The sequence below is a fragment of the Doryrhamphus excisus genome, linkage group LG17, assembly GCF_037039965.1.
Source record: "Doryrhamphus excisus strain RoL-2023G ecotype Guam linkage group LG17, RoL_Dexc_Guam_v1.1, whole genome shotgun sequence".
Taxonomy (NCBI): domain Eukaryota; kingdom Metazoa; phylum Chordata; class Actinopteri; order Syngnathiformes; family Syngnathidae; genus Doryrhamphus; species Doryrhamphus excisus.
Genome location: NC_136373.1, coordinates 5,131,294 through 5,148,520, shown reverse-complemented (window position 1 = coordinate 5,148,520; position 17,227 = coordinate 5,131,294). Strand labels below are relative to the sequence as shown.

General features: G+C 40.7%; 2 protein-coding genes across 3 annotated transcripts; both read left to right on the top strand.

The window, feature by feature from the left end:
• The first annotated feature begins 166 nt into the window (after positions 1–166).
• LOC131137285 (protein-glutamine gamma-glutamyltransferase 2-like) lies at positions 167–11,637 on the top strand. Its single transcript, XM_078797576.1, has 18 exons — positions 167–229; positions 847–902; positions 1,054–1,981; positions 2,832–3,067; positions 3,788–3,961; positions 4,032–4,265; positions 4,402–4,520; positions 5,173–5,301; positions 5,516–5,684; positions 5,834–5,966; positions 6,036–6,139; positions 6,213–6,301; positions 7,833–7,986; positions 9,147–9,235; positions 9,369–9,552; positions 9,631–9,791; positions 10,670–10,806; positions 10,913–11,637. Exons 4-18 carry the CDS (start codon positions 3,058–3,060, stop codon positions 11,076–11,078), a joined length of 2,052 nt encoding a protein of 683 aa, XP_078653702.1. The 5' UTR covers positions 167–229; positions 847–902; positions 1,054–1,981; positions 2,832–3,057; the 3' UTR covers positions 11,079–11,637.
• A 493-nt stretch (positions 11,638–12,130) lies between these two features.
• Positions 12,131–17,181, top strand: szrd1 (SUZ RNA binding domain containing 1). 2 transcript variants are annotated; one of them, XM_058084938.2, is made up of 4 exons: positions 12,131–12,296; positions 13,350–13,399; positions 14,564–14,836; positions 15,663–17,181. In XM_058084938.2, exons 1-4 carry the CDS (start codon positions 12,249–12,251, stop codon positions 15,745–15,747), a joined length of 456 nt encoding a protein of 151 aa, XP_057940921.1. In that variant the 5' UTR covers positions 12,131–12,248; the 3' UTR covers positions 15,748–17,181. The 2 variants fall into 2 exon arrangements, with proteins under 2 accessions (XP_057940921.1, XP_078653704.1); XM_078797578.1 differs by lacking the exon at positions 12,131–12,296 and adding an exon at positions 12,401–12,520.
• Positions 17,182–17,227: the final 46 nt, after the last annotated feature.

Here is a 17,227-nt window from a genome sequence, read left to right as displayed (position 1 = left end):
AGTCCGCTTTTGAGCTTGCGACTAAGGTTTGTGCTGTGTTTCAGCCGTGGCGGACATCACAGATTCATCCGAGGAGAGTGCCGCCGTTTTCTTCAGCGACTCGGAGCACAGCTTTTTGTCGGCGCTTGGTGGGGAGGTGGTTGACTCTTCATCCTCACTGAATCACATGTGTCGCATGTCACCGGCCATCACCAGGAAGAAACCACTTCCACACCGGGCTAATGCTCAGGTACACTGACGGTAACACCAATAAATAAATCCTCTTACCAGTGTATTAAGATTCTATATGAACACAAGAAATTACAACTTGTTATGATGACATTTGACAAATATAATTATGTGGCGGCGTCACGGTGGACGAGTGGTTAGCGCGCAGACCTCACAGCTAGGAGACCAGGGTTCGATTCCACCCTCGGCCATCTCTGTGTGGAGTTTGCATGTTCTCCCCGTTCATGCGTGGGTTTTCTCCGGGTACTCCGGTTTCCTCCCACATTCCAAAAACATGCTAGGTTAATTGGCGACTCCAAATTGTCCATAGGTATGAATGTGAGTGTGAATGGTTGTTTGTCTATATGTGCCCTGTGATTGGCTGGCGACCAGTCCAGGGTGTACCCCGCCTTTCGCCCCAAGACAGCTGGGATAGGCTTCAGCACCTCCCGCAACCCTCGTGAGGAAAAGCGGTAGAAAATGAATGAATTAATTAATAATTGTATGAACACACTAAATGAGATGGGAAAGTCATTTTATATATATATATATATATATATATATATATATATATATATGAATATATATTTTATGATCAATGGGCATGATAATATTACTTATTTTTGTATTACATTCCAGGAAGAGGTTTCCATTGGAAAATCAACAGAGGTTTAAGGTTGGATTCCCAGAGCGCGGTAAGCTTGTCAGGTTTCCCTAATTAGGGGTTGACCTAAGAAATGCAGTTTTTAAATGAAACCTTATTATTAATATTATTATTATTATCAAATAACACCCATGCATACTCTGCTTGCTTTCTCTATTGTCATAATCCAAATATTTTTGCAGGTCTCACGTCTACACATTCTGCCGGATGTCCACTGGTCCACCTGCTCATTGTTTGGGTATCATTTAAGTGGCTTTATATTCAATATAATGTGGTTTTTAGACTTTGTGTGGTTACATAGTCACACACCAGTCATCTATTTTATGGTTACAATGCCACAACGTGTCATATGTTACGCATTCATATGTGGTTGTATTTGCCACACACCCTGTTAAGTTTTGATAAATACATAAAAAATAAATATGTTAAAAAGTATCAAATTGCAGAATAACAAGCAGAAATATTTGGAAATAGTGAAGTTGATATGTTAAAATGAAGGATTCATGATTTGAATTGTGTTTTTGTAGTATTTTATACCACAGATTATGGATACATTATTAAGTTAGACACACCGGACCAGGGGCTAATTTATATTTGTGTTTTCTTGTATTTGTATTATGTAATTAAGTATATGATGTAAATAAATTACATCTCCCAATTGTACAGGTGCTAAAAAACAAAGCAATGGTTGTGTTTGATTTACAAAATGGATAAACCACTTTTAAATAGCACATATAATTGATAGTAGCAATGGTATTATTGCAAACACAAACAAACACATATTTCATGTGAAGCTACTCACTGTTTTATGACATTGCTACCCTTTTCTTTCTTTAAGGTGAGCTGGTGTATTTAAAGGGGACCTATGATGCTTTTTCTACTTTTCTGACCTATAAAGTTTCATATAATGAGGTTTGCACATTTTGGAAGTGAGTCCTGAAAAAAGTTTGGGATGGATCAAAATGCTCGGTTTCAGAAGGTGTGGTTAAACTGCCCCTTTGTGATGTCACAGTTTTGTGAACATTGGCCAGTATTCTAGCCGACAAACTGCTGCTGACGCTTCCTGGCGCCTTTCCAACGTTACTAGGTCGTGTGGACTGAGCAAAAGCAGTAAGTAACAATTCATCAGTGTCCTAACTGTGTTTATTTTTTGTAAGTCAAGCGCTTGCGTACGCTAAAATGCTAACGCTACTTACCATTGAGAGACGTCTTGAAGTAACCTCTTAAGATATTTGGGACTGTCCAGTCTCTAGTTCCGGATCGGATTCGTGATCCAACACATATAGCTGTATGTTAAAAGACGACATTTTAAAAGTTTATTGTCAACCCCTATACCGTTAGCTAGCGTAACAAACCAGAACTCCTTTTAAGTAATTGCTGAAGTGACAACCACACCAGAGTGGCGTGCTTGGAGGCAAGCCATGGGCGGAATACATTAAAACAGACCGTTTTCGCAAGAACCACGAAATCCCCAAAAAATACAGCTGAATAGGTGCAGATTCTGGAAGTACTATGAAGCTTTGTGTGCTGGTTATTGTGTGTAGCTGCTCTATAGGAGTCCACAACTCAATATAAAGGGCCTATTAGGTCCCCTTTAAATGCTCTCACTCCTTTATCCTCATTGTGAAAGTGATGTAGACGTGACTCATTCGAAAAGTGAAAATGCCCGTCAGCGCATGTTTAAAAAAAATACCCCCCAAAAAATACATGCACCAAATGATGGAAAGTTTTTAATAATTGAATACCTACTTTATAAAAATGTTAACTGTAACCAACAATGCAACTTGTACAGATTCATTTTGTATAAAGCTTTTTGATGATCTGTTGACTGGAGTTTTGACAACTCTGTATTAAATATAAACTAATATAATATAAAGGACAGAATTCGAATGTACAATGGCGGTTATTCTGTTTATGACTGTCTTGTGGACTTGCTGTGTGTGTGTGTTTTGTGTGGCAGTAAAGAGCAGCAAAAAGAGGAAGTGATCCAAGCCAGTGTGGCCTTCCAACTAAAAACAGAATTATGAGGACTCGTCAGATGCTGACGACCCACTCTGGTTTCACATGCTACAAATATCTCCCCACACCGCCACAAGCTGCTATCACACACACATGCACGCATTCACAAACACACATACGGCAACAGGACACACACCTTCAGCAATAATAAGCGTCTCGCTGCAGTCATGAGTTCAGGTAAGCCTCAAAAATCATGCTTATGTATTTTATGTTTTTGTGTTGTTTTATTATGTTGATGATGTGATTTCTATTGGATGTCTTTCACCAGTTTATTTTGGGAGAAACTCATTAAATGAGAGATGATAGTGATACGGAGTGTTCACATTGACATTTTGTACAAGATGTTTTTAATGTAACATTTGCTTTTCATTCTAGATATGCTGAGACAAAATGTATTGTTTTATTAATTACAATAACAAAATATATATTTTTTTATATAACTGAGTCACAAATCAATGCTGGCACATTTGCATGCGTGACCTAAGCATGATGCTTTTAACTGTTTTTTCCACAAATGAAAACACAAAATAAAAGTTATTATTATTAAATATTATTTGATGTATTAATAACAATAGTAACAATAATGCTATTAATAAATTGCTATTATAAATGATTTATTACAGACATGTTAAATAGACTGCAGTAAGTAGATTAGTTTTAGGTACACACTATAAAAGGACTACAGTTCCCATGATGCTTTTTCCCATTTAATTTAATGATGTCAGTTTTTGCTTAGAAAAATAATAATTAAGTTGTCAGTAGTTGCTTTTTCGAGAAAGAGAATGTATAGTTCTCTGATTTCTCCCTAAATATAGTAGACTTCCAGAAATATCAATTTTAGCATGAATCCATTATTATTATTATTATAATTGTTATTGTCTATTTTGTTGATTTTAGTTATGGTCATCGAACGCTGTGACCTAAACATCAGAGGCAACAGGAGCAGCCATCACACCGACAAATATGCCGATGAGCGTCTGATCGTCAGGAGAGGACAAGCCTTCACCATCTTTCTCCATCTGAGACCTGGAAACCAGACCCTCAAAGACCTCACCTTCATTGTCCAAACCGGTATAGCAATCAACCTCTGTGTGCGTGTGCGGGGATTTGAACATTGATAAAGTGTATGTTCATACTCCAGGTCCACTGCCCAGAAGAGAATCAGACACCAAAGTTTCCTTCCCACTTAGCCAGTCCACAGTGGATACTGAATGGAGCGCCTCAGCCACTAATGAGTCCACTGGGAACAAAGTGTCAGTGACCATTGTGTCCTCCCCCAAGGCTCCCATTGGACTCTACTCGCTGACTGTAGACCAACAGGGACTCAAGACCACCTTAGGACAGTTCACCTTGCTGTTTAACGCCTGGTGCCCAAGTTAGTCATTTTTTCACACAAAAGCAGCGGTGATTTGCAGAGTTTAGAGAAAATTGTAACATTACTGGCCAGATTCTGATGTGTTGTTGTGGTCTCAAATGTGATGTGTGATGTGTGTTGTTGTGTGTCTCCACAGAGGACGGCGTGTACATGCGCAGTGAGACCAAGAGACAAGAGTATGTCTTATCACAACACGGGCAGATCTATAGAGGCACACACAAACGAATTAAGGGCATACCATGGAATTTTGGACAGGTTTGTGCACTGTTGTAAAAAATAAATCACCGTTTATTATAAACTCCGATAGGGTTAGCAGCGGAGTGGGGGCACGCCTGGAGGCAGGCTTTGGGTGGAATTAATTAAAACACACCCTTTTCGGTTTAAAATCAAAAAAAGAAATACAGCTGAATGGGTGTAGATTATGGACGATCTGGAAAGCTCTCTGTGCTGGTTATTGTGTTTAGCTGCTCTATAGGAGTCCACAAATCAATACAATGGACTAGAAAATTAGCATCATAGGGCCTCTTTAACTCAGGTTTGTCCATCAGTGCTACTCCTTCAGTGGAGTTCAGACATAGTAAAAAATTAATCATGATTAATTAATGTGAATACTGTGATTAATCTGTTTTTAAAAATCAGAAGTACAAAAGAGAATTAATCAATGGAGTTCAGACGTAGTAAAAAAATGTGATTAATCACAATTAATTAATTTGCCTGTTGTGATTAATCTGATTTTTTAAAATCAGAAATACAAAAGAGAATTAATCAATGGAGTTCAGACGTAGTTTTTAAAATGTGATTAATCATGATTAATTAATTTGAATACTGTGATTAATCAAATTTAAAAAAAAATCAGAAATAGAGAAGAGAATCAATCAATTCAATACTATTTACTGTATGTGTGCAGTTTGAAGCAGGGATCCTGGATATCTGTTTGAAGATCCTGGACGACAACCCTAAGTATGTGTCGGACGCCGATCAGGACTGCTCAGCCAGGAGGAATCCCATCTATGTGACCCGGGTCCTGAGCGCCATGGTAGGGTCTCGGGAAGAAACCATTATATTTTGGCATCAATGAGTATCTCGCTCTAGAATGATAATAGAACGGTTTAGTTCATATTGATACAGTAAGGTAGCAAAATGCTACTTGTTTATGAAATATTTGTTTATGGAGTTGAGGTAGTTACCCTTCCTATATTTGGACCAAATGTTCAGTACTAAAAAAATCTGATTACAGTTTCTCAATTCAGATCAACAGTAATGATGACAGTGGCGTGCTGGTAGGAGAATGGTACGACTTTTCTGGAGGCGTCCATCCCGGCCTGTGGGTCGGCAGCGGGGAGATCCTGCGTCAGTGGGTGGAGAGCGGCCCTGTCCGTTACGGCCAGTGTTGGGTCTTTGCTGCTGTCGGCTGTGCAGGTTGGACAGCCATGCATGTCCGCCGCGGATACTGTTTATGTCTCTTTTGACACGGCGAGGGCGAATACTGCACAACTTAAGTGGGTTAGCGAGGGGGTGTTAGCAAGTGTGTGGCGTATTAACAGATTTTATATGTTACATGCCTCCAGTATCCCGCGCCCTGGGCATCCCGTGCAGGGTTGTCACTAACTTTGGCTCGGCTCACGACAGTAACGCCAATCTGATCATAGAAAACCATTATGATGAGGACGGCAAAAGGATATCGGACGGGGATTCAGTTTGGTGAGTCAACTACAATGATATTAAAATCGATTACTGTATCAGATTATTATTTATTATTTGACTTGGCAGGAACTTTCACGTATGGGTGGACAGCTGGATGACTCGTCCAGACTTGGGGAAGGAGTTTGATGGCTGGCAAGCCAGCGACCCCACTCCACAGGAGAAAAGTGACGGTCAGTTTTCTTACACAGAAAATGGAATACATCCCAAAATGTGTTTGCAAATGATGTCTTGTTATGTTTTTAGGTGTTTACTGTTGTGGACCAGCTTCACTGAGAGCCATCAAGGAAGGAGAGCTCACCAAAAAGTATGATGCTCCTTTTATATTTGCTGAGGTGAGTGGTAAGGCTTCATAACAGTCATATATTTAATAATTAGTATGGTAATCAGCACAGGGCAGATCTTACTTACAGGAAGTGTTTGCGTGAGTAATGCTGAATGCACCGGAATATGGTTGTTATTTTCTGCGTCCTGATTGGTTAAGGGAGAACCCCTGCATTATGTTAAAATTGTCAATCATTTCCTGTGCAGTACAAAATGTGTTCGGCTTGCCAAATTTACATAAATGTTTTATCGCTAGCAGTGTGACTCTGAAGTGCTATATGTTAGTGCTTTATGTGCTATATGCAAGATTTATCTCCGCGAAAAGTTCTGCAAAGTACGTGCAGTCACCCCCAAAACGGGGACAGGGAAGACGCAAGGAAGAAGGAAGAAAATACATAGACAATCATGGGCAATGACAGGAGCAATACGTTTTAACAAGGATGCAAAAACGCTACAGTTCAGGAGTGAAATACCCATGAGTCACTAAATAATTGCTTGTGTCCGACACTCGTTAATCATTAAAATAACCTGATACATAATTACCAAAATTATTCATTAATTCATTAATTTTCTACCGCTTTTCCTCACGAGGGTCGCGGGGGTTGCTGGAGCCTATCCAAGCTGTCTTTGGGCGAGAGGCGGGGTACACCCTGGACTGGTCGCCAGCCAATCACAGGGCACATATAGACAAACAACCATTCACACTCACATTCATACCTATGGATAATTAACCTAGCATGTTTTTGGAATATGGAGTCCGGAGTACCCGGAGAAAACCCACGCATGCACGGGGAGAACATGCAAACTCCACACAGAGATGGCCGAGGGTGGAATTGAACTCGGGTCTCCTAGCTGTGAGGTCTGCGCACTAACCACTCGATCACCGTGCAGCCCCACTTTTTTGTTTCTTTACTTTATTTGCCTTTTATTTAACCTACAAATGTGTCAGATCATTTTGCCTGACCTTGTATAAGGAAGTCCGCCCCTCTGTGACATCACAAAGGAACGGTTTAACCACGCCTTTTTAAACCAAGCGTTTTGAGCCATCCCAAACTTCCTTAAGGGCTCACTTCCAAATATGCAAACCTCATTATCTGAAACTTTGGAATCGTTTAACACGAGAATACCTAGCATGTTTTTGGAATGTGGGAGGAAACCGGAGTACCGAGAGAAAAAACCCACGCATGCACGGGGAGAACATGCAAACTCCACACAGAGATGGCCGAGGGTGGAATTGAACCCTGGTCTCCTAACTGTGAGGTCTGCGTGCTAACCACTCATCCGCCGTGCCGCCCGGTATTTTTTTCATTCATTCATTTTCTATCACTGTTTCCTACAAGATTCAGATCATGAATTGCATGGCTTGTTTTGTAGGACCTTTTGAACCTACTTATATACAAAATACCACATAATATATGTTGGACTACCTCAAGTTCTGAGGTTTTGAACCGGTATAATACTACAAGTGTGTACGTTTCTGAGCAGGCGGCGCTCAGACCGTTGGTAATGTAACCTACTGTACAGTATGTGTGCTTATTTTAGGTGAACGCAGACGTGGTGGACTTGGTGCGTCTGTCTAATGGAAAGTTTGTCAAATTCAGCGGCTCCACTAAATCCGTCGGACGTTTCATCAGCACCAAGACTGTCGGCTCTGACGAGAGACATGACATCACGCATCAGTACAAGTATCCTGAGGGTAGACACGTCTTACAGATTCATTCAGACCAGGGGCGCCACTAGGTTCTAACGACAGGGGGGTGGCTTATCCCCCTGGAGAGGCACAGGATATGAATGAATGTCGTAGGCATTCAAAAAAAATCCAAATAACGAACAAGAACTGGGATATAACTTTCCCACTTTTGGACAGATTTAGTAGAGATACTCACTTGTTTTAGGCCACCATTAAATACAATAAGTAATAATAAATTACTTAATAAATATAAGAAGTAATAAGTACACACAATCTACACTGCAAACCCGCTGCTGTCTAGTGGACAGTGATCAATTCTATAGTAATTGATATAATAATAATATAATAATTATTATTATTATCAGAATTATATAATAATTATAAAATAACTATATAATAATAATAATTATTATTATTATTATTAGCATTGTTATATTATTAATTAGCCTACTATCATCATTGTTCTTCTTTTATTTTCTTCTGATTATTACTACTACTACTAGTAGTAGTAGTATGCTAGTATTAGCCTGCTTATTGACTTGTTTATTAGCCTGCTTTTGCCCTATTATATGAAATTTCTCAGAGATTTTTTTTGTAAAAAAAATGTTTAAATCTATAAAAAATATCAAAATATTTAGGGGGGCTTAAGAACATTTTTATTATTATTATTAATTAGCCTATTATTATTACTAGCATCATTTTTCTTCTTCTGATTATTACTACTACTACTAGTAGTAGTAGTAGTATGCTAGTATTAGCCTGCTTATTGACTTGCTTATTAGCCTGCTTTTGCCCTATAATATGAAATTTCTCAGAGATTTTTTTTGTAAAAAAATATAAAAAATCTATTTAAAAAAATTTAAAAATCTATACAAAATATCAAATTATTTAGGGGGGCTTAAGAACATTTTTTATTATTATTATTTATTTGCCTATTATTCTTACTTATTATTATATGAAATTTATTTGAAATTTCTCATGTTTTTTGTAAAAAAATATAAAAAAATATATACATTTTTTTTTGAAAAATCTATAAAAAATATCAAATTATTTAGGGGGGCTTAAGAACATTTTAGGCCTAATGGTGCCACGGATTCAGACACATTCTCTCTCTGTATGCGTCCATTTGCCTCTCCAAACTTAGGCTTCTTGTTGATGCGGTTTAGGTTCCCAGGAGGAGCGGCAGGTGTATGAGAAGGCTCAACACCAGAACAAACTACAACAGCGAGGAGAGGAACCAGGCCTCCATCTCAAGGTATTTTACATCTTCATACACTCATATTTCATTTAAATAAATAAATAAATAAATAACTAAGACATCTCGGATCCCACCCATCAAAACGCCTCAATTCACTTTACTTATTATCATGTCGTCCTACTTCCTGAAGATCAAGCTGGCCGAGAACATGATCGTGGGCTCAGATTTTGAGGTGTGCGCCGTGCTCGCCAACAACTACGCAGCGACAAAGAAGTGCACCCTGTTGTTCTTTGCCAGGGCGGTGGGCTACAATGGCAAACAAGGAGAGAGCTGCGGATTTGCCTCTGATAAAGTGGAGGTGCCCTCTGGAGAAGGTGATGGGCGAACAATACACACACACACACACACACACGCTGTTAGCATCCACACTTAATGTGTTACTGTGTTTTCAGAGCGACGGCTGCACCTCAAACTGAAGTATGACAATTACGGATCAGTGATTACGTCTGATCGACTCATTCATCTGTCTGCCATCACCATTGACAAGCAAACCATTGATTACCATAAGGCAGAGAAGACCATAGTACTGGATGAGCCCTCTATAGAAATCAAGGTATTAATTTACTGCATATATACTATAGATTCACCTTAAATACTGCTCTATGTTTGTTTGTGAGAGAGAGCTAAATCTAATATTTTATGTATTTTATGTATGTATATTTTAGTTCAATTCCACCCTCCGCCATCTCTGTGTGGAGTTTGCATGTTCTCCCCGTGCATGCGTGGGTTTTCTCCGAGTATTCCGGTTTCCTCCCACATTCCAAAAACATGCTCGGTTAATTGGCAACTCCAAATTGTCCATAGCGGGTGGCACGGTAGTCGAGTGGTTAGCGTGCAGACCTCACAGCTAGGACACCAGGGTTCAATTCCACCCTTGGCCATCTCTGTGTGGAGTTTGCGTGTTCTCCCCGTGCATGCGTGGTTTTTCTCCGGGTACTTCCGGTTTCCTCTCACATTCCAAAAATATGCTAGGTTAATTGGCGACTCCAAATTGTCCATAGGTATGAATGTGAGTGTGAATGGTTGTTTGTCTATATGTGCCCTGTGATTGGCTGGCCACCAGTCCAGGGTGTACCCCGCCTCTTGCCCCAAAACAGCTGGGATAGGCTCCAGCACCCCCGCGACCCTCGTGAGGAAAAGCGGTAGAAAATGAATGAATAATGAACAAAGTGCACAGCGCCGAGTGGTTAGCGTGCAGGCCTCACAGCTAGGAGACCCAAGTTCAATTCCACCCTTTGTGGCGACTCCATTTTGTCCATAGGTATGAATGTGAGTGTGAATGGTTGTTTGTCTATATGTGCCCTGTGATTGGCTGGCCACCAGTCCAGGGTGTACCCCGCCTCTCGCCCTGCGACCCTCTTGAGAAAAAGCAGTAGAAAATGAATGAATGAATGTATATTTTATGTATTATACCTAATGTCTTCTGTGTAGCTGCTGGGAGAAGCTAGACTAAGGCATCCGCTGTCGGCACAGTTGACCTTGTTGAACCCGTTACCAGAGACCCTATGGGACTGCAGCTTCACCATCGGGGGGCCTGGTCTCATTGATGGGAAGCCCATGACACTCAAGTACAGTATAGCAAAATTGTTTTTTGTCATGCAACAAATGTCACAAATAGTCACATATTTATTACTCAAGACTGGTTGTACTGGTCGTGATGGCTGTCCTTTGCAGGATAGGACAAGTGGGCCCCAAACAGGAGGCCAGGACCACTGCTGTGTTTACACCCACCACTCCTGGCCCCTGTGTGCTGCTGGTCAACTTTGACAGCGACAAACTGAGGAGCATCAAGAGTTCCATCAATGTTCTGGTGAAAGACGAAGATACTCCACACATGTAACACTCCAACCTGATGTCACTTTTTAATGGAATACAAGGCGATTAGTTTAAATTAATCTATTTCTATCACCCTCAATGAATTTTGACTAGTAAATATTAATCACTTTATTTGATAAAAATACACAATGTACAACCATCATCTTTGCTGATTCTGTAAGCAATCAACTTTGTCTAATCTACCTAATATATACATTTCAATTGTACTCAAGTAAAAGTCCACTTAAGGTACAGGTCTAAGAGAAAGTAAAAAGATACAGGTAACAATTTACTGGATCAATTTAGGTTTGATGTGTAGATGTGGTTAATAATATGAGATACACAACAAAAAAATGCATTCTAAAATGAACACAATGTAAGATGTGGAAATGAACATTTTGTGAATGTTCTGGCATAAACAATATTTCACTTTTTTTTCTTGATATAGTGAAAATATGAAAATAAATAAAAAAAAATTAGTAGCTGCCATTTTTATTTTCTAAGAAAAAAGGTTGGCGTCTCTTGCCTGAACCAAAATGTAACCTCAACCTTTATCAATTAAAGTGCCAAAATAAAATATATAATACTTTACCAGGTTTGTTCTGGTGTCCATTGTTAATTATTGTTTACATTTTTTTTCATGTACTTTTTCATTCATTCATTCATTTTCTACCGCTTTTTCCTCACGAGGGTTGCGGCAGGTGCTGGAGCCTATCCCAGCTGTCTTTGGGCGAGAGGCGGGGTACACCCTGGACTGGTGGCCAGCCAATCCCAGGGCACATATAGACAAACAACCATTCACACTCACATTCATACCTATGGACAATTTGGAGTCGCTAATTAACCTAGCATGTTTTTGGAATGTGGGAGGAAACCGGAGTACCCGGAGAAAACCCACGCATGCACGTGGAGAACATGCAAACTCCACACAGAGATGGCCGAGGGTGGAATTGAACCCTGGTCTCCTAGCTATAAGTGTAATACTTTTCGTAAAAAAACAACCAAAAAATTCCTTGAATAAATATAAAATATTACCCCCTACCCCAGTATTTGGTGTTGCTGAGTGGGTGTCTTCATGGGGCGTGTCACAAGCCGTGGGGGGAAGCCGTCACAGTGACGTCACTGTGGGCAAGAGAGGCGGCTGTGGAGGAGCCAACAGAGCAGAAGTGTGTGTCTCTCTCCAGCAACATGAAACATGGATGAGGAGGTGGCGGAAAGTTGGGAAGAAGCTGCTGATAACGGGGTAAAACTACTAAATACACTACAACAATTTAAACGCCGTTATCTTAGTCACTTTATTTACAAGTTCCAAAAAAGATTAATATTCTTATTGTGTGCCAAGTCCGCTGGGCCAACAATGTGGCTCTTGCTAAATGCGCTGGCTAATAAGGGAAAGTTAGCGAGCTAACGTTACAGCGGCTAGCGATTTGCTAGTAAGTTAGCTCTCTGAATTAAATTAATGACAAGGTAAGAATAAGCTATTTGTAACTCTCAACACTTTAGTTTAGTTAACCTATCACTCAGCTGTAACAGTAACAGCATTTGCGACGTGACGCTAACCGGGTGGCGATAAAGTTTCAGCTTTGCTTTAGCTAATGTTGCTAATGCTAACATGGGAATATAAGACAAAACGCCGGCTCGTGTCGCCTTACTATATGTTAACCGTTTATAAATGTACTCCCTGTTGAAGTGGTTACTAGGAAAAAATCACGATAAAGCAAATTAACTCGATTTTAACTCCCCGTTTTAGTCGGTCGTTTAGCTCACATTTATTCAGCGTGGTACCGCTGCCAACTTTTTATTCAAGTCAATGTGTGTGTGCGCGCCTCTCGTTTTAAACAACCCTGTGGCCATTGTTATCCCAAACAAACTGTCCATTATTTAACGACAGTTCAATGCCACTGAGTTAAGTTTGTCTCTCAGGTTAGCTTAATGCTAGTTGATGACGTCATCAACGCGGCCCTATTAGGAGCCGGAAGTAGCCGTAGCCACCGGTGCTCCGTTCACCTTATCACACGTTCATATTTTAATGGCATATATAGCATACTTTTTGGGGTAATGGTTTGACTAATGTTAGATAGGTGAACACTTTTATGTCATGACTTGACAGCTGCCCCCCCCAACCCCGCCATGTAAGCATGTATAAATAGCATGTAACTCAACCCTGTTTTCCATCCACTGCTAGACTTGCTCAATAACCCCCCCCCACACACACACCACTACTTTTCTTGAAAATCCCCACAGGAGTAATTTGTTTACATTCATACATGTTTGCACTTCTCCCCTCCCTTTGCAGGAAATGGAAAAGCGGTTGGAGGAGAAGCTAAAAATCAGCCAGAAAGAAAAGTAAGAACTTTTATACATTGAAGTTTTTAGGGGAATAGACTTGTTTTGGATGTTTACATTGAAATGCTGCTTAATTTAAGTCATTATTTAACATACACAGTTCCCACAGGTGGCGGAAATGCTTATTATTTAATGTTGTGTTTGAAACTCATTTTTTTTATGTGGCTGTTTATTTTATTCATTATAAATGCGATGTGATCATTCATATTCATTCATTCATCTTCTACCGCTTATCCTCACGAGGGTCGCGGGGGTGCTGGAGCCTATCCCAGCTGTCATCGGGCGAGAGGACTGGTCGCCAGCCAATCACAGGGCACATATAGACAAACAACCATTCACACTCACATTCATACCTATGGACAATTTGGAGTCGCCAATTAACCTAGCATGTTTTTGGAATGTGGGAGAAAACCGGAGTAAAATAAATTTAATTATTATCAGTTTTTCACATTTAGCATATATTTTACATTGCATTATCTATGACAATATAAGTACTCAATAAGTTAATAAAGTATTCAAATGTAACGTTTTTAATCAATATATATATATAATATAATAATATTTATATTTTCAAATTCCAGAGAATTCACTTTCGGTTTGGAACACTCTGGTACACCCTGGACTGGTGGCCAGCCAATCACAGGGCACATATAGACAAACAACCATTCACACTTACATTCATACCTATGGACAATTTGGAGTCGCCAATTAACCTAGCATGTTTTTGGAATGCGGGAGGAAACTGGAATACCCGAAGAATACCCACGCATGCACAGGGATAACATGCAAACTCCACACAGAGATGGCCGAGGGTGGAATCAAACTCAGGTCTCCTAGCTGTGATCCCTCCATGCTAACCACTAATTCGTCACATTCAGATAGTCATTGAAAAAAATATTACATCACCCATCTTCACTTTAATGGGGACCTATTATGCAAATTTTTCCAGCCCTTTGTATTGAATTGTGAACTACTATAGAGCAGCTACACACAATAGCCAGCACAGAACGTGTTAGATCTTCCACAATCTGCACCTATTCATTTGTGTTTCTCGTGAAAGCGGTTTTACATTGTGTTTTTGCACTTTGTTCAAGTTGAGACTACACACTTTGAAATATAATTGAACTATAATTGATATAGTTTGCTGGCTGTTTTGTTTCCCAGAGAGTCAAGTAACCACCTTTCTTCCCGCTCGCCACTGAGGACAGCCATGGTCATCCAGGACGAATCTCTACCATCAGCGCCTCCTCCTCAGATCCGCATCTTGAAGCGGCCGAGCAGTAACGGCTCGCTGGACTCGCCCTTGAGCCAGAACCGACCCACGCCCCAGGTAAAGTCATTGGCTCAGCGGGAGGCGGAGTACGCCGAGGCCAGGAAGAGGATTTTGGGGAGTGCCTGTCCAGAGGAGACGGCTCAGGACAAGAACAGCACGGACAGGTATGTGTCCACTTTACACCTCGCACAGCTTAAGACTACTGACATTTCTTACAGAAATCAATAGAAATGATCTGTTCCAGGATCAAACTGTCACCATCATACAGTCTTTTTAGTTTGTTGTCCTTCGCTGTATTGCGTTTTTATTATTTTAATGAATAAATGTATGATAGCTGTTTTGTGGTTGACTATAACAAGTCATTATTACTCAAAATATTGCAATATAAGTTATATATTGTGTTCTGGTCACCAGGCATCAATAAATGAGACATTATATGAGATTATTTTACTTTAACCCGTACATAAAGCTTTCTGGAGCTTCCAGAATCTGCACCCAGCCTCTCTTTTCTTGGATTTCCAAAACATTTTAATTAATTCCACACATGCCCCGCCCACTCTGCTGCGATTGGTCATGCTCCTAAAGACTTCCGGATACCCCACTTTCTAATTTAGTCGCTATAGGAGTTGATAATGGATAAATAAATGGAGGGCTACTTGAAAGGAGCTAGGTTGGGAGCTAGCTAACTGGCCAGAGACCCCTGACTTGGCGTGTATGAACTCAAGTGGTAATGTAGGTCTGCATCTGGTCGATAGTGGAAAAGGCTTATTAGCAACTCCAGACACGGGTGAGAATTTAGCATGCACGCAGGTAAGATTCTCCTTGCATGCACACTCTATAATGCTACACAGACAACCACTTACTGGTACAAAATAAACACAGGTAGGACACTGATGACCTCAATTGTTATTCACGGCTTCTGACTCAAGTATGGAAAATATGGTAAAATGAATACGGTATGTTCCTTGTCCCCCCCCCCCCCCCCCCCAGGCCCACTCGCACCAACTCCAGCAACCACACAGTCCGACAACCAAACAGTCCCGACGGCACCCGAGGCTTCCGACAGCACAGATAAGTCGGACTGGGGGGGATGGGGGGTGGGGAGGCCCCCCCCGAAACCTCCTTCTTCCAGACTCCAGAAGGAAGTAACCTGATCGGGCCTCTGCTCTCCCCACCGTGACACTGTGACTGGACTCACTGTGATGATCCCTTTAACAGGAAAGGCCTCACTCAGCCTCTAAAACCCAGCCCACCACCCGCCGGTTATGCAGGTGGAAGCAAAGACTAGCAAAGAGTTTGAGTGAGGGGGCCATAGCAAAATGAGACCCCCCCCCTTCCCCTCCCCAGCAATAATAGTGAAGACGTCACTTTTTTTTTTTTCAAATCTGTATTTTTTAACCTTTTTTTGGACTTCTAGGAGGGACGCTGGCATTATGAAAAGAACTCTCAAGAAACCACTCTTAAAGCCGCTTGATGCTTCTGCCTAATCATGAACCTTCCCAAGGTCTGTGTCGGGGTTTGAGCTCATGCCATGCAATTCCGCGGCGAAACACTACATGCAGTGTTTTTCTGGTGAGTCAGCTTCATGACCTACCGGGACACTTGTCAAATATTTTGGTTTGTTAGCTTCCTTTTGTTGCCAGCAAACAATGGGCGCGGTTGGAACTGGAACTAATCAATGTTTCAACGGTCAATTACATTGCTGACATTGATACCAAATCAAAGAAGGTGGGCTTCTACGCCCTCCCGAGTTGAGGGTTGGATTTTTTTCGAAGGTGCACTCGCGAGCCCCCGCCTGTACTGTTTTAAATCGTCAAAACAGCCATTGTTGTCGCTAAGACAGCACATTGTATTTGTTGCTTTTTAACTTAGATTATTTTTTTATGACTTCCATTTATGTCCTCGGACTATCAAGTGTCTCCACTGCCTTTTGAAAACATACTTGACAACAATGTCAGCAGTATTTTTAAATCAGAAAGAACAAAGTTTACCCCTCCCAAGTTGCTTTGTACATAATAACTTTCCTTCTTTTTTCCAGCTATGCTTTTAGCTTCTCCAGGTGGACAGAATGAACTTTGGGAATGTGATTGTATTCCTATTCTTGTTCCCTAAAACACAGCACAGGAGCAACTATGTGTCCTAGTCGGAACTCAAAGCCAACATGGCCGCCGCTGTCGGAAATGTTTACGTCACTCCTTGTGCAATAGCTTACTTTCACTGCTGGAATTAAGAAAGGAAGTCAGTCGAGGAATGTTGTGTCCATTTCACCATCTCACCTTTTTTAGATTTCAAGAAAGCCATACAAGTTAGGTCTGTGGTAAAGAGGATGTACACACCTGTATTGCTTCTTTCCTTCCTGCCGCTGCAAAATGAGCACATGTGAGGAGGGAAAAAAAACATCACCTGAAATAGGAAGTAAGGCTTGCAGGACTTCTACCAACAGCGCAGCACACAAGGCTAACAACGCAAACTGCCTAAGATTCAATAAAAAATTATTTGCTGAAATGCGTATATGATTATGTGTATAATTTGCTTAAATTCAGTGTACAGTTTGT

Excerpts from the sequence above, each read along its gene's own strand:
- LOC131137285 (XM_078797576.1), top strand. Across the intron at positions 4,266-4,401 it reads GTTTAACGCCTGGTGCCCAA|AGGACGGCGTGTACATGCGC; the intron begins GTTAGTCATTTT and ends GTGTCTCCACAG. Across the intron at positions 10,807-10,912 it reads GGGAAGCCCATGACACTCAA|GATAGGACAAGTGGGCCCCA; the intron begins GTACAGTATAGC and ends TGTCCTTTGCAG.
- szrd1 (XM_058084938.2), top strand. The coding sequence starts at position 12,249 with ATGGATGAGGAGGTGGCGGAAAGTTGGGAAGAAGCTGCTGATAACGGG. Across the intron at positions 12,297-13,349 it reads AAGAAGCTGCTGATAACGGG|GAAATGGAAAAGCGGTTGGA; the intron begins GTAAAACTACTA and ends CTCCCTTTGCAG. Across the intron at positions 13,400-14,563 it reads AAAATCAGCCAGAAAGAAAA|AGAGTCAAGTAACCACCTTT; the intron begins GTAAGAACTTTT and ends TTTGTTTCCCAG.